The sequence below is a fragment of the Quercus suber genome, unplaced genomic scaffold, assembly GCF_002906115.3.
Source record: "Quercus suber isolate HL8 unplaced genomic scaffold, Cork oak 2.0 scaffold_52, whole genome shotgun sequence".
NCBI classification, from domain to species: Eukaryota; Viridiplantae; Streptophyta; class Magnoliopsida; order Fagales; family Fagaceae; genus Quercus; species Quercus suber.
Window position 1 is genome coordinate 1120764 of NW_027069517.1, and position 24392 is coordinate 1145155.

The 24392-nt window shown below is 32.9% G+C and overlaps 3 protein-coding genes and 1 long non-coding RNA gene across 5 annotated transcripts; 1 reads left to right on the forward strand and 3 right to left on the reverse strand.

The window, feature by feature from the left end:
- Positions 1 to 973: 973 nt before the first annotated feature.
- On the forward strand, positions 974 to 6104 carry LOC112007575 (cinnamoyl-CoA reductase-like SNL6). Its single transcript, XM_024039944.2, has 6 exons — positions 974 to 1144; positions 1246 to 1412; positions 1580 to 1768; positions 4176 to 4329; positions 5375 to 5567; positions 5659 to 6104. The coding sequence occupies exons 1-6, from the start codon at positions 997 to 999 to the stop codon at positions 5741 to 5743; spliced, it is 936 nt and encodes a 311-aa protein (XP_023895712.1). The 5' UTR covers positions 974 to 996; the 3' UTR covers positions 5744 to 6104.
- A 2365-nt stretch (positions 6105 to 8469) lies between these two features.
- On the reverse strand, positions 8470 to 10201 carry LOC136066929 (uncharacterized). Its single transcript, XR_010628457.1, has 2 exons — positions 9481 to 10201; positions 8470 to 8694 (listed from the first exon to the last, which is right to left on the reverse strand). It is a non-coding gene; the product is annotated as an uncharacterized LOC136066929 (long non-coding RNA).
- Positions 10202 to 11703: 1502 nt separating this feature from the next.
- LOC112007573 (uncharacterized) lies at positions 11704 to 20987 on the reverse strand. Of its 2 annotated transcripts, none has more exons than XM_065771997.1 (8): positions 20649 to 20987; positions 20306 to 20430; positions 20162 to 20199; positions 18496 to 18606; positions 18287 to 18366; positions 15664 to 15700; positions 12714 to 12755; positions 11704 to 11928 (listed from the first exon to the last, which is right to left on the reverse strand). In XM_065771997.1, exons 1-8 carry the CDS (start codon positions 20946 to 20948, stop codon positions 11858 to 11860), a joined length of 804 nt encoding a protein of 267 aa, XP_065628069.1. In that variant the 5' UTR covers positions 20949 to 20987; the 3' UTR covers positions 11704 to 11857. The 2 variants fall into 2 exon arrangements, with proteins under 2 accessions (XP_065628069.1, XP_023895709.2); XM_024039941.2 differs by lacking the exons at positions 18287 to 18366; positions 18496 to 18606 and adding exons at positions 16506 to 16585; positions 16715 to 16825 and having other exon boundaries at positions 20649 to 20984.
- Positions 20988 to 23689: 2702 nt separating this feature from the next.
- LOC112007632 (protein DOWN-REGULATED IN DIF1 11) lies at positions 23690 to 24142 on the reverse strand. Its single transcript, XM_024040003.1, has one exon. It carries the CDS (start codon positions 24140 to 24142, stop codon positions 23690 to 23692), a length of 453 nt encoding a protein of 150 aa, XP_023895771.1.
- Positions 24143 to 24392: the final 250 nt, after the last annotated feature.

Below are 24392 nucleotides of genomic sequence, written 5' to 3' on the forward strand. Positions count from 1 at the left end.
GTGCTTGAACGACGGTTAAGGTACTCTAAATTTGTTATAGCGCCACCATTTCATTTTTTTATGACCAAGTAATCTAGCCTTTGACCCTGTCCAGTGCCACATCTATGGAAAAAGCAAATTAAGTAAAAGTTAACTCTTTTTTTAGTTTTCCTTTCTTCTTCTCTGTTTTACCATTTGCTTCATGTCCCACATTGTTTAAGTAATAAATATTTCATCCATTCAACATAAGCATCAAATCTCTTATAACATGTATGTCCCACGTATCATGCACAAGATAACTTTTTGGTTAAAAACCCTTTGCATAAAGGGAAGGAAAAGACCTTACCTAATACATTTCATACTTCAAAAAATTGGGCCACTTATAAAAAACCATTATTGCCTATGGGCCATTATAATAGCTGTTCATTTATTTATATATTTTTGTGATTCATTAATTTAACATAAGCCAAAGTCCAATTATATAGTTTTGATACATGAAGCAATTGGGTGCCCATCACGCCATATCAAAGACCATTTGTTTACTTGCCAAACCCCCAACTGTTTCTCCTCTATAAACCGCACGCACTTTACCAAATTAAATTGGCGATTTCACCCAAAAACTCCAAAAAGTTGCGTGTTGCTTTTTTATAGACCTTTTCTATACTAAACTGTCACGATTGAATGACACAACACACTCTTGGCACATGCATGCAGAATAAAGAGGCTCAGGAAACATATAGTTTTAGTATTTACAATTTTTTTTTGAAAGATTTGGTATTTACAATTTTACAAAGTGCATATCCTAAATTTAAATTATAATAAGTATTATTAGAAAATATAAGTTTCACATCATCACATGGAAAAGCCCAAAAAAAAAGGGTCTGTCCAGCACACAAGAGAAGAGGGCAAGTAGCTGAGAACGTGTCACAAATAGTTCACCAACCTGTAATCTTTTATATTTAGTACCCATCTCACCCTTCATATTTTTTCTCAGAACTCCAACAACAAAGAAGAAGAATGAAAGAAAAAGAAGCAAAAAGAGCAAGAATGGATCACGAAAAGACCAGAATTTGTGTTCTTGATGCTTCAAACTATGTGGGTTTTTGGATTCTGAAAGGATTGTTGAGTAGAGGGTATGAAGTTCATGCAGCTATCCAAAAGCATGGCAAGTTCTCCCCTTTTTTGGTTTGGTATCTTTTTGAGGAGGTTTAATTTTTGATAATATGAATTATGAGCATAATATATATGAATTTGGGTTTGTTGCAGGGGATCAGAGTCAGACAGAGATAGAGAAGAAAATTAGGGAGATGGAAAAAATGGAGGAGAGACTGGTGGTATTTTGTGTAGATGTTTTGGATTACCATAGCATTCTTGTAGCATTGAAGGGCTGCTCTGCTTTGTTCTGCTGTTTAGACAGTTCAGATGGATATGATGTAAGTTTATTTATTTATTGTTCCTTTTCAAATAGTATGATGATATGATGTGCCTTAATTGTAAAGAGAAGAAAACAAATTCAACCCTCTTGTTTCTGCCAATGATTATGCTCTTAGCTTTTATATTAGTAGTAGCAGTATATAAGTTTTATTTATGGTTTGGGCAGGATAAAATTGTGGATTTGGAGGTGAGAGGAGCAATTAATATAGTGGAAGCATGTGCACAAACAGAGAGTATTGAGAAGATTGTGTTCACTTCTTGTTTAACTGCAGCAATTTGGAGAGAGAACATTTGTGCAGAGAAGGATGTTGATGAGAGGTCATGGAGTGATCGAGAGTTTTGCAGAAAATTGAAGGTTTGGGACCTGAATATATATATATATATATACTCTTTTTTAATTACCAAAACAAGGGCAAGATTATATGTTTTCAATAATTTTAGAATCACAAAGTAATTTTTTACATGCGAAAAAAGCAATTAAAATCTATATTTCAATTGTTCTTCTTTTATGTGTGTAAAGTTGTGTGCTACAAATTTTTTCTCACAAAATGATTTTCAATTATTTAAAGTGAGATTGTTAAAGTGGATAATAAATATTAGATACCAAATCGGCAAGTCATTAATTTTTTCAAATATTGATATTTTTTTGGGTAGTAATTGAATTCTGAGTGGGAGTGTGGAACTGGGACGCTTTTGTTGCGTTGCCAAGTGTAGATTCTAGAATAAACATTACCAATTGCACTTTGAGTTTTTCCGAATGGCCTTGAATTTGTCAATCCTCAAAAAAAGCATTTTCCCTGAAAAGTAGTTCCGTATCTTCTCTACGTGGTCCCAATATGTTTTCTGCACAGGAGAAGAGAGATGAAAAAGGAAAAATGAAGTGCATTTGGTCCAAAATACATTGTTTCAAAAAATGAAGTGCATGTGTCAACACTCAACAACAACAGGACCTTTTTGAGACACAGGGTAAAATACTGTATGTCTCAACAAGGTCCTTGATTAAACAACCAATTTACCCAAACGAAACCTTGATGCCAACACCAAATCAAGATTTTTTTATTTATTTAAATTCTTGTTTATTTATGTTTATAAAAGTTCATTCTTGTAGGAAAAGCTTTTTTGAGCTTCATTTTATGGGCTTGCCCTCTATTCTGACTACTTTTAAGTTAGTTATTTATTTATTTATTTAATTTTTTTATATATACAAATTTGTGAACTTTACTTTACTAATTATATTTTAGTCTAGCTTATTTTTTCAATAAAATAAATCAATAAAAATAAGTTATACCAAACCCACTCTTAATTTTGAACTTAATAATGATCTCCTTATATATTTCATTATTTTGTTTTATTTTCCTTTTTTTGTGTAAAAGAATTTCTATTTCTTGGAAATCCTTATCATGACGTTGGTGCATGCATTGTCTCCATTGTCTCCATACATTAACCGCAATTATATTTTAAGGGAAAAAGGTTGAAAGGATGGGCCGATAGGATATCTAGAATAATTACTTTATTTTATATGCTTTGTTTTATGTACCGGTGTCTTTTTCTTAGAAAAAGGGATACGGACAAAGCTAGCTAGTCATGTCAATAATTTTGGAATTATCTTATATGTAGTTTATATATTGCTTAGAACAAATAATAATAATAATAATAATAATAAAATAGCCAAAACTTTGAATCTCAAATTCATGACCAATTAACTTTTTAGAATTTCCCTATCGTTTTAACCAAAAAAAGAAAGAACTGCCAAAAGTCTTGGATTCAACTGATTTTTCTTTAGAGAGATTTTACTTAAGTAATTAATGTAATATATAAGCACAACATTTAACTCAAAACTTTAAACATATGAATTTGGCCTCTTTAATGTTATATTAATAACTTATACTCATGATAACAAAAAAAAAAACATTATTATTATAATTATTATTATTATTTAATATGTAACTTCACTTATACATCTATACTTAACAAAAACATTTGTCACGAACTCCCTAGTGCTAATTACCATTTAAGTTACAAATATATTTTTACACAAGTAAAAATGTGGGAAAAATAAAGAAAAGAAATCAGATTGCCTTTTTTGGTGCTAGTGGGGGCTACGATGGGGATGGGGGTACTCTAAGATTAGTGGACAGTACGACTTTTTTGTATGAGTTGAATGATTATTCCCTATTCATAGTCATGTGTCGGCCTTGGTCACACGCCCATTATTGCTCAAATGTGATGGGACAATTAATGGTAGTGGCAATTTTAGCTTGGGGTTAATCAAACGGGGTACTTTTCCTTTCAGAAGTTATTGACTTTCTTTTTTTTTGATACGAGAAGTTATTGACTTATTGTATAGCATTCACCAACAATATGATTCTATATTTCTTCTTCCTACTTATTGCAGAGATGTAATTTACTGGTGCTGATGCATTAGTGCATTACAGCATTAGCAAATATTCGTTTTTCATTTTTCTATATTATTAATATATTTATGTTTTAATTCAGAAGCAAGGAAAAACTTACTATTATGGACTAAGTTTATATTAATAAGTTACTGGTGATTCTTTGATAAATTATCACGTATTCTAAAAGTTTGAGCTGATAACAGAAGCAATGAATTTAATCACATATATTATACTTTTAGCATTTCAATCGAGTGTTTAAAAAATTATTTTGGAAGAAAGTTTAAAAATTCACCTTAGCATCCATAATTGCAAAACCTTTACTAAATTTTCTTTTTCTATTTTGGCTCTTCCTTCTGTAAATTACAGCTGTGGTATGCCCTGGCAAAGACACTCTCAGAGCAGGCAGCTTGGGCTCTAGCCATGGATCGCATGGTCAACATGGTTTCCATAAATGCTGGCCTAGTTCTTGGACCTGGTGTCACTCAACAGAATTCTAGGTCAACAATGTCATATCTTCAAGGTAGAGATGTTCTGTGTTGTAACATTATTCATTTTGATACATGAGAGCAAAGACTAAGTTTCACTTATTGTGTTACAAATATATTTTTACACAAGTAAAAATGTGGGAAAAAAAGAAAAAAAAAGAAATCAGATTGCCTTTTTTGGTGCTAGTGGGGGCTACGATGGGGATGGGGGTACTCTAAAATTAGTGGACAGTACGACTTTTTTGTATGAGTTGAATGATTATTCCCTATTCATAGTCATGTGTTGGCCTTGGTCACACGCCATTATTGTTCAAATGTGATGGGACAATTAATGGTAGTGGCAATTTTAGCTAGGGGTTAATCAAACGTGGTACTTTTCCTTTCAGAAGTTATTGACTTATTGTATAGCATTCACCAACAATATGATTCTATATTTCTTCTTCCTACTTATTGCAGAGATGTAATTTACTGGTGCTGATGCATTACAGCATTAGCAAATATTCGTTTTTCATTTTTCTATATTATTAATATATTTATGTTTTAATTCAGAAGCAAAGAAAAACTTACTATTACGGACTAAGTTTATATTAATAAGTTACTGGTGATTCTTTGATAAATTATCACGTATTCTAAAAGTTTGAGCTGATAACAAAAGCAATAAATTTAATCACATATATTATACTTTTAGCATTTCAATCGATTGTTTAAAAAATTATTTTGGAAGAAAGTTTAAAAATTCACCTTAGCATCCATAATTGCAAAACCTTTACTAAATTTTCTTTTTCTATTTTGGCTCTTCCTTCTGTAAATTACAGCTGTGGTATGCCCTGGCAAAGACACTCTCAGAGCAGGCAGCTTGGGCTCTAGCCATGGATCGCATGGTCAACATGGTTTCCATAAATGCTGGCCTAGTTCTTGGACCTGGTGTCACTCAACAGAATTCTAGGTCAACAATGTCATATCTTCAAGGTAGAGATGTTCTGTGTTGTAACATTATTCATTTTGATACATGAGAGCAAAGACTAAGTTTCACTTATTGTTTTTATATAATCTTATATGAAAAACTCAATTTTCAAACAGGAGCCGCACAAATGTATGAAAATGGAGTACTGGCATTTGTTGATGTGAACTTTCTAGTCAATGCTCATATTCGAGCCTTTGAGGATCGGTCCACATGTGGGCGGTATTTCTGCTTCAATCAGATAGTCAATACTGAGGAAGAAGCTATTAAACTTGCACAAAGCTTAAGCCCTTTAATATCCTTACCAGCTAGGTAAGATTTAGTAATTAGTAGTTTGTTTTTATGTACAAGAAGGATAAAGAATGATGCAAGTGAGCTGAATTTAATGCTTTGTTATGCACAGGTATGAATGCCAAGGAAGTGAGGTTTTTGCTGAGAGGTTGAGGACCAAGAAGTTAAACAAGCTTGTGGAGGGCACTGCATGTTAGTGAAAGAAGGAAGTCTTACATGTAGCCATTCCATTAGTAAATGGAACAAGCAGGGTCTTCAAATTTCTAATTTCTTGTTATTATGAGTGGATGTATATAATTTTTGTTGTTGTTCAGTCGTCAATGAAATTTTATCTGCTTTTTAGTTTTGGTGGATGGAAGTTGGTCTCTTAAAATGCGAGAGAATGTTGCGTTCTCATAGTCATACTCAGAAGGATCCTTTTTTTTTTCAAACGCAGCAATCATTTCATCTCTTGGATTTTATCGGTTCCATAAGTTTGGATTAGGTTACTAACTCCACCATAGAGTTCTTATAATCTCATCTATCTAATGAGTAGTGAGTATATTTATATTTTGTTAACGTCAGTAGCAATTAAACAAGCATTGATTATTACCATTTTGGTATATTTAAATTATTGATGATATAACAAAATCTGATATACCTACTTTAAAATTGATGGATAAGAATTTAAAAATTGTCTTAAGAACTGGAGATCATTAAACTAATCCCAAAATTCCCTCAAAAAAAGAAAAAAGAAAAATACTAATCTCATAGGGTTGATCCTCATGGTTTTCTTCTGGTGGCATATGGGGTCCTTTGCCACCCTCGCACACAATAACAAGAAAATGATCAGGGCTGAAGGGCAAGGTACATGTAAACTCTTCTCCTTGTCTAGTTTCAGCTACGTTCGCATCCCCAAGTTTTCACACCCGACAGTATTTTGGACATTTCTCAAGCAATTTTCTACCCAACATAACCTCCCTCAGCTTTTGAGGGGTTATTTGACTAATTTCAACTATTATAGGATAACTATTGTTGCAAACCCATGCTATTGATGAGTAATTTGACTAATTTCAACTATTATAGGATAACCAGTCGCAAACCCACGCTATGTGCCCAAAAAATCGCAAGATATTTTGTAAATATTGTAATATACAGTTGAAATTTGTTTCTAGTGGTTTCTCACCAAAAAAGAAAAAAGAAAAAAGAAAAAAAGAAATTTGTTTAGTGCTTCTTAGTTCTTTCAAATGATTCATCCTCCATACATCTTAAATGGCTTAAATATAAAGCATATATAAGTAAATTCATCACTAATGTCAGAAAAAAAAAAAAATATATATATATATATATAAGACTTTACTTAGACAAATGTTATTCCATCAAGAACCTACTAATAGAAAAAAAAAAAAATATATATATATATATATAAGACTTTACTTAGACAAATGTTATTCCATCAAGAACCTACTAACATTAGGTTGAAAATGTGACATAATTGTCAATTAAGCAACTCTTATTTCTATACAAACCTCTCCTCCCTAAGCATTACCAAACTAGACGGAATAAAATGAAATAAACCAAATTGGACTGCATTGAACCAAACTGGACAAAATGACCAAAGTAGACCAAAGGGAATGGATTGAAGTGTACCACAATAAACCGAACCGGAGGGAATGGACCAAACTAGATTACATTAGACTGAACAGACCGAAGCAGACTGAAGTGGAGCGAATGGGAAATACTAGGCTAATGTGGCATAACAAGAATGTACAATAATAAAAACTACAACTAAAATTATTATAGATAACGACAAATTAGTAGTGCCCATTTCACTTAAGAAGGCCTCACTCTTTCTTCTATTTCTTCACATACTTTCTAGCATTCCAATTTTCTAGTAGGACCTTGAAATTAATTTCTTCAGCAAGTAACACATGCCTAAATGGCACAAGTATAAAATATATTTTGAGTAAAAAGGAGCATTCACAACAAAGCATCTAAAAATTATAGCTTTTCCCAACTTAAAAAGCCACTTTATTTATTTTAACAACTCACTTTACAATATACTCAACATCAAAGGTTTTATTTTAGCACTCAACACATTAAAATAATATAAACAACATAATTAAATAATATATTCAATACATTAAACAACCACAATCAACACAAACCACCCCACAAACCAACGCCACAAACCATTACTGCTAGAGCATAGCCATAGCCAACAACCAACATAAACCACCACAACATAGTCATAGCCACCATCATTGGCACCCACAACCTTTACAAATCAAAACCCCCACCACCCAAAAACCAAATCACAAATTACAAACCCATAACCACCACAAATCACAAACCCACGCTAGAGAAGAAGCCACATCAATCAACCCAACCAACCACAGCTCCCAACGACCCACTGCACCCATCAACCCAGCCAACTACAGCTCCCAACGACCCACTGCACTGATTGACCCAGCCACATGAGCTACCCATTGCACTGATCGACCTACCCACGGCACCCAAACACACTGAAAATTACCGCACACACCTGGGTGAAGGGGAGAGAGGGCTGGGCTGGGCAGAGATAGGGTTAGGCAGAGAGAGCCTGGAGGGAGAAAGGGCAGGAGTTACGGTGGGTTGTCTGCGTGTGACAGTGAGATAGGGACATAGTGGAAACAAGGCACGTGTGTGGGAATAAAAAATGATTTTTTGTTATACCATCCAGTTACAGTGAGTTGCTAAAGATAGTAGTCCAGTTACAGTGAGTTGCTAAAGATAGTAGTCCACTGTAGCAATCACTCAAAAGTTTTTAGCTTTACCTTCTTTGTGTAGTGTGTGTTAATGGTGTCTTGGTTGCTAAAATGACTATTTAGTCATTTTAGCAACCTTATTGCGAGTGCTTACAGTTGTGAGATTTATAACTAACCCCTTAAGTGAAGGTTTGACATGATAAAATCATACTCAAAACTTCATTATTTTTGATAATATGGTTAAAAGTAATCAAGATTAATATACACATGTCAAGAATTGTTGTACTGTTCTACCACTATTGCCAGTACCAGCACAACGGCACCAGCAAAAAGGAAACTTAAGGTCTTGAATCAGCCTTCTTTTCTTCTTCTTGATGCTATCTCTAAGGCCCAAGCTTTGCCCAATTCAGTCTGAAACTTTCCTACAGAGTTTAGGGAAGCTTGGTTAGATATGTTTGGTAATACAGACAGATAAAAGAATGCTACTAAAATAGCTTCCACTGGCAATGACATCATTGGAAAATATATATACTTCAGCAATAGATGATAAACAAATTCATTCTCCTTTTTAGTTGTGGCATCACTTTCTACAGAGTAAGCAAATATGCATGCTTCAATAATTTCTAGTAAAGAGAGACCATCATCCAAGAAAATTCAAATGAAACCAGTTAGTATGACTTTCCTGATTTCTTAAATCTTCTCCATTTAAAAAAAAAAGTTTTTAATCTTCCGTAGAGTCAAAAGGAAGCTAATTAGCATCTTTTTTAGGAAGTGCTAATTGGAATTGATACATATCAGATAAGTTTGCATGGATAGAATGACTATGCAATTAGTATTGTAATTATCTTCTTTAGTATTTTATGATAAATGTAAATGCAGCAATATAGCAAGAAATACTACTATAGCATCCAGTCCATTAAAATTTTATTTCAGTTGCACAGGGTTGATTATCATCAACCAGAAAACCACTTTAAGGATGGGCTGAATGACAAGGAAACACACAACTGCATATGGCTCTCTACCAAATTGAAGTTTTCTGCCCAAATCAAATTCTACAGTAAAATGCAATGCTGCTTCACATAACATGATGATCTTAGTGGATTCAAATACTGATTAATTTAAAATCTACACATTAGTTGGAAATCAAGTTATGATTTTTTAGATAGTTCTAGCTCTTTAAAAAGCTCAGATAAGTCAGATATATGTACCAGCTGTTGACTGGAAAAACTCATCCAAATCCTTCCCTTGCTCTGCATAAAGACAGAAATAACTTCAGTTCTCATGATAAATTCCAGAAATGGTAGATTATAAATGAGATAAACTATCATGTGCAAATAAAACTGCAATAATCTTAGCCAACCTCCACATCTGTAGTTTGTAGTCTAATTAAATTAAAGTTGTTAAAATTATGGTTGATTAAATTCAGCACTTCCTAACAGCTTAAATTTTTGAGACAATTGGTATTTTAACATAGTATCAAAGCAAGACATCCTAAGTTCGATCCGTGGTTTTACTCTACCTCCCATTTAAAATGTTGAAACTCCCACATGTTGAGCTCCATTTATTAAGGCAATGGGAAAGTTTGGGCCCACACGTGAGGGGAAGTGTTAGAATTATGGTTAATGATTAAATTCATTATTTCCTAACAGCTTAAACTTTTGGGACAATCGGTAATTTAACAAAATTCAAAGAACTATTCTAAATACATTAACATGATAACTGTATTCCATAAAGAGAGGCTTTAGTTTAAATATAAGCACAAGTGAAATAGAAATAGGGAACAAAGAACCTGATACTATGAGAACAAGATAACAAAGGATATAAAAGAATTTACAACTTGCCCCACATTCGAAGAATTACTCTAACTTGGTATTGTTAACTATCTAGTTATACAGTTGAGGCTCATCCAAATAAACACCCATAGGAACGTAATCATTATTCACTATAAGTAAATTCATCACTAATGTCAGAAAAAAAAAAAAATATATATATATATATATAAGACTTTACTTAGACAAATGTTATTCCATCAAGAACCTACTAACATTAGGTTGAAAATGTGACATAATTGTCAATGAAGCAACTCTTCTTTCTATACAAACTTCTCCTCCCTAAGCATTACCAAACTAGACGGAATAAAATGAAATAAACCAAATTGGACTGCATTGGACCAAACTGGACAAAATGACTGAAGTAGACCAAAGGGAATGGATTGAAGTGTACCACAATAAACCGAACCGGAGAGAATGGACTGAACTAGATTACATTAGACTGAATAGACCGAAGTAGACTGAAGTGGAGCGAATGGGAAATACTAGGCTAATGTGGCATAACAGGAATGTAACAATAATAAAAACTACAACTAAAATTATTATAGATAACGACAAATTAGTAGTGCCCATTTCACTTAAGAAGGCCTCGTTCTTTCTTCTATTTCTTTACATACTTTCTAGCATTCCAATTTTCTAGTAGGACCTTGAAATTAATTTCTTAAGCAAGTAACACATGCCTAAATGGCACAAGTATAAAATATATTTTGAGTAAAAAGGAGCATTCACAGCAAAGCATCTAAAAATTATAGCTTTTATTAACTTAAAAAGCCACTTTATTTATTTTAACAACTCACTTTACAATACACTCAACATCAAATGTTTTATTTTAGCACTCAACACATTAAAATAATATAAATAACATAATTAAATAATATATTCAATACATTAAAACAACCACAATCAACACAAACCACCCCCACAAACCAACGCCACAAACCACCACTGCTAGAGCATAGCCATAGCCAACAACCAACATAAACCACCACAACATAGTCATAGCCACCATCATTGGCACCCACAACCTTTACAAATCAAAACCCCCACCACCCAAAAACCAAATCACAAATTACAAACCCATAACCACCACAAATCACAAACCCACATTAAAAATCACAAACCCACGCTAGAGAAGAAGCCACATCTATCAACCCAACCAACCACAGCTCCCAACGACCCACTGCACCCATCGACCCAGCCACATGAGGTACCCATTGCACTGATCGACCTACCCACGGCACCCAAACACACTGAAAATTACCGCACACACCTGGGTGAAGGGGAGAGAGGGCTGGGCTGGACAGAGATAGGGTTGGGCAGAGAGAGGCTGGAGGGAGAAAGGGCAGGAGTTACGGTGGGTTGTCTGCGTGTGAGAGTGAGATAGGGTCATAGTGGAAACAAGGCACGTGTGTGGGAATAAAAAATGATTTTTTGTTATACCATCTAGTCACAGTGAGTTGCTAAAGATAGTAGTCCAGTAGCAATCACTCAAAAGTTTTTAGCTTTACCTTCTTTGTGTAGTGTGTTAATGGTGTCTTGGTTGCTAAAATGACTATTTAGTCATTTAGATTTATAACTAACCCCGTAAGTGAAGGTTTGACATGATAAAATCATACTCAAAACTTCATTATTTTTGATAATATGGTTAAAAGTAATCAAGATTAATATACACATGTCAAGAATTGTTGTACTGTTCTACCACTACTGCCAGTACCAGCACAACGGCACCAGCAAAAAGGAAACTTAAGGTCTTTAATCAGCCTTCTTTTCTTCTTCTTGATGCTATCTCTAAGGCCCAAGCTTTGCCCAATTCAGTCTGAAACTTTCCTACAGAGTTTAGGGAAGCTTGGTTAGATATGTTTGGTAATACAGACAGATAAAAGAATGCTACTAAAATAGCTTCCACTGGCAATGACATCATTGGAAAATATATATACTTCAGCGATAGATGATAAACAAATTCATTCTCCTTTTTAGTTGTGGCATCACTTTCTACAGAGTAAGCAAATATGCATGCTTCAATAATTTCTAGTGAAGAGAGACGATCATCCAAGAAAATTCAAATGAAACCAGTTAGTATGACTTTCCTGATTTCTTAAATCTTCTCCATTTAAAAAAAAAAGTTTTTAATCTTCCGTAGAGTCAAAAGGAAGCTAATTAGCATCTTTTTTAGGAAGTGCTAATTGGAATTGATACATATCAGATAAGTTTGCACGGATAGAATGACTATGCAATTAGTATTGTAATTATCTTCTTTAGTATTTTATGATAAATGTAAATGCAGCAATATAGCAAGAAATACTTCTATAGCATCCAGTCCATTAAATTTTATTTCAGTTGCAAAGGGTTGATTATCATCAACCAGAAAACCACTTTAAGGATGGGCTGAATGACAAGGAAACACACAACTGCATATGGCTCTCTACCAAATTGAAGTTTTCTGCCCAAATCAAATTCTACAGTAAAATGCAATGCTGCTTCACATAACATGATGATCTTAGTGGATTCAAATACTGATTAATTTAAAATCTACACATTAGTTGGAAATCAAGTTATGATTTTTTAGATAGTTCTAGCTCTTTAAAAAGCTCAGATAAGTCAGATATATGTACCAGCTGTTGACTGGAAAAACTCATCCAAATCCTTCCCTTGCTCTGCATAAAGACAGAAATAACTTCAGTTCTCATGATAAATTCCAGAAATGGTAGATTATAAATGAGATAAACTATCATGTGCAAAAGAAAACTGCAATAATCTTAGCCAACCTCCACATCTGTAGTTTGTAGTCTAATTAAATTAAAGTGGTTAAAATTATGGTTGATTAAATTCAGCACTTCCTAACAGCTTAAATTTTTGAGACAATTGGTATTTTAACATAGTATCAAAGCAAGACATCCTAAGTTCGATCCGTGGTTTTACTCTACCTCCCATTTAAAATGTTGAAACTCCCACATGTTGAGCTCCAATTATTAAGGCAATGGGGGAGTTTGGGCCCACACGTGAGGGGAAGTGTTAGAATTATGGTTAATGATTAAATTCATTATTTCCTAACAGCTTAAACTTTTGAGACAATCGGTAATTTAACAAAATTCAAAGAACTATTCTAAATACATTAACATGATAACTGTATTCCATAAAGAGAGGCTTTAGTTTAAATATAAGCTCAAGTGAAATAGAAATAGGGAACAAAGAACCTGATACTATGAGAACAAGATAACAAAGGATATAAAAGAATTTACAACTTGCCCCACATTCGAAGAATTACTCTAACTTGGTATTGTTAACTATCTAGTTATACAGTTGAGGCTCATCCAAATAAACACCCATAGGAACGTAATCATTATTCACTACTTTCAACTGTTTAAACACCAGGAGAATCAACCAAGATAGATTGAAAAGAAATGGAACCCGCAGGCGATACTTTTGAACTGTCCAACGCTTATTTGCATAATATTGGGGGAACATCCCATTACCAAAAAGGAGAAAAGAAAAAAGGTGTGGAGAAATTTTTTTTCTCTACCACCCATGATTGGTCATATTAAAAATAGGACCCAGCAGTGTAGGTACAAGCGTCTAGTGCAATTAAGTGTATAGGCCTCCTAAAGACTAGGCACAAAGTGCAAAGACTGATTGAAGAAAAGTGCTACAATGGATGGTGCAATTACAAAGTTTGTAAGTTCAAATTTTACATGAGTTACTTCAATTCCTTTAAATTTTTATATAGTAAATTTGAAAACAATCATCAATGGACAACCCGATAAGAATCTAGTCATATAAAGTTTAAACATAACATTTTTATATAATTCTTTTGTGCTTTATAAAAATACATAATTTTGATAACTATGATAAGAACTATAATAATGGTAAATTATCCTTGTTTGCAACTTTTGATATGTATACAAAAAAATTATTTGTAGTACAGAACCTTAAGAATAGTGTTTTCAGCTAAATAATAAGTTCTATTAAGATAATCAAATGCACCAAGTACACATCAGTACACAGGATGTGTACTAGATGTACATCACAACTAAGCTCAAATATTACAATGATCTATAAACTCTAATAAGTTTGAAAAAGAACCTCAAGAATAGTGTTTATATATGCCATTTTCTTCATAATCTGGGTGATTAGTTTTAATGATTTTATATATACATATATATATATATATATATTAGGGAAAAAAAGAAAGTGCACCTAGGGTTGCTTTTTGCTTTTTCAAAAAGCAAAAGAAGAGTGTGTGTCACTAAATGAGTTATGATTCGGCCAACAAAGCACATAGAACTTAGGGCTTTAAGCTAGGGGTGCCTTTTAATTTTAGGAACCAAATGCCTCTTTGAAAACAAAACCTAAACCCCATTCAATTATTGAGGAGGGGGATTTAAACGCTGGTTTTCCTTATAAAAGAGATCAGGCAATGTCACTAAATTACAAGATTCTTGGCCCATTTAAACTAATTCTAAAGCAGAATTGGACAACAATATCTCTAGAAAATTTAGATGTTCAAACAAGCATATCTCATCCAATTTAGTCTGATTTAGAACTGGGTTCTAAGTTGGCTATGAAAAGTAAACGAATTTTTTTCTTGGTCATTAATATTAGTATAAAACACAAATAATGTGTCACATCATATTGCAATATGTACAGCTTTACACATGATTCTTGTACATAAATGTATATTTATGTAACAAACCACAGCACATATTATGGCAAACTTGTGGTTCTAGGGTGATCCATGATTGACTTTAAAACTGATATTCGTACATATTTTAATATGTGAATTATAAAAATTTCTTTTCTTTCACAGTATCTGAGCATAGAAAACATGTTATAATTTGATCATCGTCTTAATTGATTACTCTTAATTTCATAAATGCAAACTTAGGAGCAAGACTCCCTAACTATTATTTAAAACTGTTAATCTTCTATTCATGAGATGCTTTAACTTATTATTATTCATCACCTGCTATAACTAGTTATAGAACCAAGATAGAAATGACAGGAACTTCCGTTAGGAACTTAAGACTTTGTACATTTTGTGCATATCAACAGGAAAAAGAGTAACATTAATTAATATCCCCCTAATTCCTTTTTACATATTCAGGTTCTGTGCTTTATGCTGATGGTTGCTAGTGATAGTGAGTACGTCTGATTCCTACTACAGCCTTTGTAGACAAGGCATGTGGTATCCGTTCCCCATTCATATTGGGGAGGTTGCTCATAGATTCAAAATTAATAACATTGGGGATGAGTTCATTTATGCTAGAATCCATTAACAAGTGTAGTTGAATTCTAAGCTGCTACCAATGAGCTATAACTCAATTGGCACTTCCTTATTGTATAATAATTCGTTGGAAAGTGAGGTCTTGGGCTTAGGACCCATTGGGTGCATGCATAAGCATAACTTACCAATTTAAAAAAAAAAAAAAAAAAAAAAAAAAAATTTCCAATTCTTGGCCATTGAGATTCATGGGCAATATGAAATAATATTTAAGACAGAGAGAAATATAAAGCATGCAATTATACAAAATTTGAGAAGAAAATATAAACATAAGAAAGCCTTACCATTTTCATATTCTAAGGCTTGAAGTATCATCTCCACCTGGACAGAAAAATGTATTAAAATCAGATTATCCAGTATATGTATTAAACAATCAGAAACTTCTTTTTCAAGTATAAGCATGATTTGTCAATTATCACCAAAGTTGTATCAACACCACTTTAAATGCTATCTTTACTGGTGTTGTCAACTTGTCATTAGAATCTGGCTTATTAGCCACTTCTTTTTTGTTTCTTTTTTTTTTCCCCTTCTTTTTTTTTGTTTTTGATCAGTCATTAGCTACTTTACAGTTTGTCTACATCGGCATTCCTCTTTTACCAAACTTTTGCATAAGATTTCTCATTCCCAAGGGGTAAAATAAAATAAAATAGAGAAAAGTCAAAATATCCTCCATTTAAGATTATGTCTTACTGCTTTACCACTATTAAAACTTAAATTATCATTAAAAATAACCCAATTGATGGGTTTCCAACAGATTTTAAGAAAAAGTACAAAGAACAGGTAATACATTATGCCATAATGCTGTATCAAGAAAGCAACTAGTCTTTGTTAAGCAGATAATAAATAAAAAATCAATTCCTCAAACAAGCAGTTAAATAAAGAACATCAGTTACTGAAACCATAAGACCTTTAAAAAAGGAATAACTGAACTTCAAACTAAAAGTTGCTTCAAAGGTACTGTGTCAATGTTTTTTTGATACATTTTAAGTTGGGAGTGGGGATTTAAACCCTAGATGTCTTTGTTAGAAACACCAAGCAATGTTGTTGAGCTACAAGGCTTCTTGGCAAAAGTAGTGAATCAAAGTTAAATTATTAAATAAAATACATTACTACAGACGCAATATACCTTGTCAAGGTCCTTAACAATTTTAGCCTCTGGTGAAGAATTCTCCTCATATTCCAACCACAACTCACCTATTTCCTGGGCTGCAATTTATAAATAGGAAGTCAAAATTTGTCAAACATCTAATCACTTTCAGGTAGAGGAATAACAAATTCATTTTCCTAACATTGACAACAACCCATGTGCACACATAGAGTTAGTGAATAAAGTACCTCTTGACCCTCCACCAAGTAATTTGCACATGTGGTCTAATGCTTCTCGTTCTCGTTGACTCTTCTCTGCCTTTGAAATCCCATCTGAAGGTGTAATGTCCCCCACAATGGCTATTCAAAAAAAATTTCACAAGGTAAATATAACTTTTAATTGTTCACAAGAGAATTTACTAAAGAAAAACACAAATAAGTAGAGATTATGCAATGATCCTCATAAATCATGACTAATAGAACTTTTAAACATTTAAGGTCACACAATTGTAGTGTACCTGTAGAAGGATTAGTTCAATCTGCTGCAATATCATATGGATCCAATCCACTTATGTGTGGCTTTGGACCATTATTCAATATAGGAAAAAAAATGGGAAGGTTATCAAGACCTAAGTGTTCTCATTATAGTATAGTAAGTCTAGTTAGACCTAAGTGATCTCATTGAAGTGTAGCAAGTCTTATTGAAAGATTCTAATAAACAAGTTTATATAGCTAGTAAAATATTAAATTATTATATTTTTGTTTTATTTAACTCAGAAATAACTTTTGCACCATCATATCTATTTTTGCTTGAAATGTCAATATTCAGTGACACCAAAAAAAAAACCAACTGGGATTCCCAAATTGTAAAGTTATATGAACTTCATTTCAACAAAAGTCTTGCTAGTTTTTGCTAAATTTCCAAATGTTTTAATAACTCAAGGTAAAATTTTGTTGTTGTAAGGAATAAAATAGGGTACACTACAAAACATTACTTGCAAACCAAAATATGAACCTTAACATAATTTTCTTTGGTTGGAAGGGAGCTGATTAAAAGAAATTAAAGGGAAAAGAAAAGCAATCTAGAAGGCAAAAGACATCACAAAATTGGTACACATATTTTTCAATGTAGCTTAAGTGGAGCTACTTACTCTTCATTAGTGTAAAAAGGAAGTTCTATTTCTTGCCCTGCGTCCCCCCCCCCCTTTTTTTTTCCCCCTTCTTTTTTTTTTTTGTTTTTGATCAGTCATTAGCTACTTTACAGTTTGTCTACATCGGCATTCCTCTTTTACCAAACTTTTGCATAAGATTTCTCATTCCCAAGGGATAAAATAAAATAAAATAAAGAAAAGTCAAAATATCCTCCATTTAAGATTATGTCTTACTGCTTTACCACTATTAAAACTTAAATTATCATTAAAAATAACCCAATTGATGGGTTTCCAACAGATTTTAAGAAAAAGTACAAAGAACAGGTAATACATTATGCCATAATGCTGTATCAAGAAAGCAACTAGTCTTTGTTAAGCAGATAATAAATAAAAAACCAATTCCTCAAACAAGCAGTTAAAAAAAGAACATCAGTTACTGAAACCATAAGATCTTTAAAAAAGGAATAATTGAACTTCAAACTAAAAGTTGCTTCAAAGGTACTGTGTCAATGTTTTTTTGATACATTTTAAGTTGGGAGTGGGGATTTAAACCCTAGATGTCTCTGATAGAAACACCAAGCAATGTTGTTGAGCTACAAGGCTTTTTGGTGAAAGTAGTGAATCAAAGTTAAATTATTAAATAAAATACATTACTACAGACGCAATATACCTTGTCAAGGTCCTTAACAATTTTAGCCTCTGGTGAAGAATTCTCCTCATATTCCAACCACAACTCACCTATTTCCTGGGCTGCAATTTATAAATAGGAAGTCAAAATTTGTCAAACATCTAATCACTTTCAGGTAGAGGAATAACAAATTCATTTTCCTAACATTGACAACAACCCGTGTGCGCACACAGAGTTAGTGAATAAAGTACCTCTTGACCCTCCACCAAGTAATTTGCACATGTGGTCTAATGCTTCTCGTTCTCGTTGACTCTTCTCTGCCTTTGAAATCCCATCTGAAGGTGTAATGTCCCCTACAATGGCTATTCAAAAAAAATTTCACAAGGTAAATATAACTTTTAATTGTTCACAAGAGAATTTACTAAAGAAAAACACAAATAAGTAGAGATTATGCAATGATCTTCATAAATCATGACTAATAGAACTTTTAAACATTTAAGGTCACATAATTGTAGTGTACCTGTAGAAGGATTAGTTCAATCTGCTGCAATATCATATGGATCCAATCCACTTATGTGTGGCTTTGGACAATTATTCAATATAGGAAAAAAAATGGGAAGGTTATCAAGACCTGAGTGTTCTCATTATAGTATAGTAAGTCTAGTTAGAACTAAGTGATCTCATTGAGATTCTAATCGGAAAGTTTATATAGCTAGTAAAATATTAAATTATCATATTTTTGTTTTATTTAACTCAGAAATAACTTTTGCACCATCATATCTATGTTTGCTTGCAATGTCAATATTCCGTGACACCAAAAAACAACCAACTGGGATTCCCAAATTTTAAAGTTATATGAACTTCATTTCAACAAAAGTCTTGCTAGTTTTTGCTAATTTTCCAAATGTTTTAATAACTCAAGGTAAAATTTTGTTGTTGTAAGGAATAAAATAGGGTACACTACAAAACATTACTTGCAAACCAAAATATGAACCTTAACATAATTTTCTTTGGTTGGAAGGGAGCTGATTAAAAGAAATTAAAGGGAAAAGAAAAGCAATCTAGAAGGCAAAAGACATCACAAAATTGGTACACATATTTTTCAATGTAGCTTAAGTGGAGCTACTTACTCTTCATTAGTGTAAAAAGGAAGTTCTATTTCTTGCCCTGCGTCCCCCACCCCCCCCCCCCCTTCCCCCTCCCCAACAAAAAAAAGGATCTTGACTAGTGTTTGTCATCACTATATTTGTTTCTAATTCATTCCAATTTTAAATGATCATCACCCTCTGTTACATTAATGCCATTGCTATATACAACAACAAACAAAGCCTTAGTCCCAAATTTTTAGGGTCAACTATGGATCCTCAATAAATTAGTTAGAGTTAGTCAATTGTATTCTTTTCCTCCATTATATTCTATTTGAACTCGATACTTTATTTTACTTCAGTAATTGACAACATTACTATAGTGAAGGGTTTTGTGGTAAAAGAAAAAAAAGAGAGAGAAGTTTTTCCCTAACAACAAACGAATGTATTAGAATAGAAATCCTAGTCCAACCATACTTGGTGTGCAAGAAAAGAAATTTGTATTACAATTCTTGCAATCCTATTAGTCTCGAGTTTAACGGCCTATAAAATACCGCGCTATGTACTCACTCACTGCAATACACAGTACTTAAATAGTAAAGATGCAGCTATGGACTCACTCACTGTAATACACAGTACTTAAATAGTAAAGATGCAGTCATCAACGGTTTCCTCTGTGGATGTAGGCCGTGAAAACGAACCACGTAAAATCCATCACATTGCCACGACATTACTTTATTTCTTCTTTCTATTTTCACACTTGTGTAAAAACAATAATTTTTTCGACTAAACACACAATTAGGGGAGAAAATGAAAAAGGGAAATAGCTCACCTTCTGCAATATCATGAACAATCGCAATTTTTATGCACCTGAAAATCAAAGACAAAAAGCACACACATTTCAACAAACAAAGATTGAAAAAGAAAAAGAGAAGTTAAAAGCTGAAAAGTTAAAAAATGAAAGAGAAAGCCAAACTTGTCTCGATCAAGACCAGGAATATCCGAAGCAATGAGAGCCATCAATCCCATTCGATACATGTGATCCGCTATAGATTCTGGATCCTTTACATCCCTCTTCACCCATCCAGCTCTTTTCGTTGTCTATTTCATCCATATTCAAAGCACACCTTAAAATTAATATCAAAACCAAAAGAAGAAATTCACAGAATTCAAAATGTGTATGACCGATAACCCTATCCCCTGTTTGGCCGCCAAGAAAATGCATTAGACTTTCGTTTAAAAAATCTTCTAAGTAACTTTCTTTTCCATTTCTTACATTTTTCTCAGCTACCAAACAAAAAAAAAAAGTATTATCAAACCTTGAGGCGGTGGCAGAGAGAGAGAAAATCGATGGCGGAGGAAGCAGAAGAAGGAGGAGTTCTCTCGTTTGCATTGGCGGCGGAGGAAGAGGGAGGGTTGATAGTGGTACCGTCACCGGCTGTGACGGAAGAGGACGAAGATGATGCCTCCGTGGCGGCCATGCGATATAGTCTAGAAGTAGAGGATTTGAATCTGAGCTGAGGTGTAGTTGAAGTTGAAGTTGTAGAGAGAGAGGGTGCAACTAGAAGTGAAACAAGTGAGGCCGATTTACACACCAACGCTCTGCTTCCACTACCCATTTTTTTTGAGTTTATTTCCGAATTTTTTGCTATATTTTGTTGGCAGATTGATTAATTATTTATTATTTATTCACAGTCAGAGATTCGGTATATGCTACAATTTGTGTGGTTCCTATACGTCAACAATGTGTATGATATGGAGTTTAAAATTAACCCATCCAACATGGTTGATAGCCAAATTTATCAAGTAAAAAACAAAAAAAATAGTTAAATTTTTTTAATAAATAATAATATTTATTAAAATATACATAAAAATAGTAATATTAATATTTTAAATTGGTTTTATAATATATTATANTTTGTTGGCAGATTGATTAATTATTTATTATTTATTCACAGTCAGAGATTCGGTATATGCTACAATTTGTGTGGTTCCTATACGTCAACAATTTGTATGATATGGAGTTTAAAATTAACCCATCCAACATGGTTGATAGCCAAATTTATCAAGTAAAAAACAAAAAAAAAAAATAGTTAAATTTTTTAATAAATAATAATATTTATTAAAATATACATAAAAATAGTAATATCAATATTTTAAATTGGTTTTATAATATATTATATAACCAAAGTACAACTACAAAAGGACCAAAAAAATTTTAAGTGACTTTCTCAAAATTAAAAAAAAAAAAAAAAAACTTTGAATGAAAATGCTTACTTAAAAATAAATAAATACTTTGAATGAAGATTTATTGGATCCCATTCAAATTTTACATGTCAAAATATTTATATGTTAATGTTGGTTCTTGCATTTTAGTTTATGTGTTGGGTTTGCCAAAAACTTTTAGTTTTTAGCCCTTTTTTTTTTCCACTCTTTGTCTCACTTTAAAAAGAAATTAATGAAACTATTTTTTTAATTTTAATTTTTTATTTTTACGAAAATGAAGTAGTTTTTAGCTTTTTGTTGCACCTTTAGTCTTGATTTTAAAAATCGAACTGGGGTAAAACCAAATTTGCCACTAGTTTCCACCTCCTGGTTTAACCCAGTTTTTTGATCAATTTTGGCCCTTTTTACTGATTTTTTTTTTGGGGGGAGGGGGGGAGGGATTGGGACTGGACTAGTGACTGGTTACTGGTTCAACTGGTTGAACCGACAGGTCCGGTTCGGTTTTTATAACCATGCCTTTAGTTTAGTATTAAAGTTATCAAAAACTATATATTTTAATAATTATCTTGCAAATAATTTACCAAAAAATTATGGGACACCAAAATGCACGCTTAAAGTGATTGTTTTTAATTCATAAAAAACTTAAAAGTAATCGCTTTTATTTCTAAATAAGTTTAACAAAATCATGATGTGTCATATGGATTGCTATATTTGAAGTATGTCTTCAAAGTTCATTTGCATTAGTCTATCTAAATTTTCTGTTTTTTTAAGCATAACCACTTGTTTTTTTGAATGAATTTTTACGTTTGAGTTTTGGATTGATTCAGTTTTTTTTTTTTTTTTAACAGGTTTTCTATTGGGTTTTGTTTTGAATTGATTTTGTTTTGGGTTGATTTTGAGTTTGGTTTGGGATGAGTTTGAGTTGATATTGGTTTGATTTCCATTGATTTTGGGTAAGATTGTATTTGGATTATGATGATGCTGTATTGGGTAGTAGTAGGTGGATGTTGATTAATTTTGGGTGGTCTTCTTTCTTCTTCTTCTTCCTTTTCTCTTATGACATTGAAGTTAGTCAAGGGGAGAGAGAGGGAGAGAAAAGATTAAAAATAATCAAATAAAAAACTTATATGGTAAATGTAGTAACAATGTATTATGTGTACAATGTTGTAGATGACTGATGTGAGTAATTTTTGATAAAAAAAAATTGTGTAAATCTGACCACCCTTTTAATTTTGCATTGATTGGATGCATTGACCACCTTATTTTTGAATTTATCTGAGTCTGATGGTCAAGCCACTGTAGAGTTTGACATAGTTCCGGGTGAGATGCTGGTGCTGCAGCCCAGTAAGAGGAGGGAGTGCACGTGGAGGTTGTGCAAGGGATGTGAGAGTTGTGCAGGGGGATGCAGCTCTTATTGTTTAGTGTTATTGGCACTTTTAGGAGTGTGTAGTCTACACTCATGTTTGGAGAAGTTTTGGTTTTAGTTCTATAAACTGGATGACTATTTGGAGATTTTTTTGTTTTAGTTCTATAAACTGGATGTCTTAGATTTTGATTTTGATGAGATATTTTGGTTTTAGTTCAATAAACTGGATGACTCTGATTTTGATTTTGATGAAATTCACTCTATTGTTTTACATTTGTTAGAAGTGTACTCTAGTCTTTACTTAATTAGTATAATAGATTTACCTAGGCTTTATTCAAAACTTAAAAACCAATACATTCATAATATAAAATATGGTCTTGAATGAAAACACAAACGCACGTTTCTTCAGAAATATAAAATGCAACTTTTTGAATTTCAAAAAGTTGCGTTTTATACTAACCAAATGCGTGTTTTGAGCTGGCTTTTTTGAAAGGCCAACTTTTGGGCTTCAAAAGCTGAATCAAACGGGTACTAAGAAGAATGTCAATGGCATACTCAATGGTACAACTCGGGATGGCTTTGAATGCCTAAAATATGGTCTCCAATGGCTACACTTGTTTTGTCCGAGAATCCAATCACTTCGGCACCATAATATAAAAGGAAGAAAGAAGGAAAGTCTTGTAGATTTTATTATATCTTTGTGTTGTCTACATGATCTATATGCATGGTAGACAAATACAATACAGGGTAATCTCAGATCAAAAGGAATTAAGGAGAATGGCTCGGTGAGAAGGATCCCGTAACTAGTTTACATTTGTTCCAGATTTTCACACTCCTAGGCAAAGTTATAGATTGATTTGCCTTGAACTCGGGTATTGAAATAATATGCTTCACCAATCCATTATGGCAGGCTAGTCCAATTTTCACAAGCTGGTGACAACAATCTTGGGTAATTACTTCATCTTTTAGAAATATAGTGGTAAAGATAGATGTCCCACAATTATCTGTCAGTTTCTTTTTGCAATTGTCCAAGAAGTTGGCTTCATACTCACCGTCTTCTATGAATCCGGGTCTTTCCTCAACATATGAACCATCATATTCGGGTGCCGGGGCAATGGATTCTTCAAAGATGTCTGAAGCCACCTTGGGCAAGAGGACACCAATTGCACTAGCCAACAACACCACCACCACCATGGCTGGGAAGCTTGTAAATCTGGCCATGGTGATTAAGGCTCTCTTGCGTGGTGAGAGAGAAATTGCTTGATGCTGTTAGAGTGAGAATATCGGTTTATTAAAGGGACAAAGAGGAGTTGAGAAGGTTTAATTAACGTTTCGAGAGTTTTTTAAAAATCCCATTTTATTAGAATTAATGATGTGAGTTTCTACAAATTTGTCTTAATTGTTCAGTTTTGTACATGATTGAAGAATAGTACTAGATGTAGATTGCTCAGTTTCCACAAATCCCTTTTTT

Bases quoted from the DNA above. Each gene is read 5' to 3' on its own strand.
- LOC112007575 (XM_024039944.2), top strand. From the start codon at position 997: ATGAAAGAAAAAGAAGCAAAAAGAGCAAGAATGGATCACGAAAAGACC. The intron at 1,145-1,245 runs GCAAGTTCTCCC...GGTTTGTTGCAG, and splicing joins TGCAGCTATCCAAAAGCATG to GGGATCAGAGTCAGACAGAG. The intron at 1,769-4,175 runs GTTTGGGACCTG...TGTAAATTACAG, and splicing joins AGTTTTGCAGAAAATTGAAG to CTGTGGTATGCCCTGGCAAA.
- LOC112007573 (XM_065771997.1), bottom strand. From the start codon at position 20,948: ATGGGTAGTGGAAGCAGAGCGTTGGTGTGTAAATCGGCCTCACTTGTT. The intron at 18,367-18,495 runs GTACTTTATTCA...TATAAATTGCAG, and splicing joins ACTTGGTGGAGGGTCAAGAG to CCCAGGAAATAGGTGAGTTG. The intron at 11,929-12,713 runs GTACATATATCT...TAAACTCTGTAG, and splicing joins GTTTTTCCAGTCAACAGCTG to GAAAGTTTCAGACTGAATTG.
- LOC112007632 (XM_024040003.1), bottom strand. From the start codon at position 24,142: ATGGCCAGATTTACAAGCTTCCCAGCCATGGTGGTGGTGGTGTTGTTG.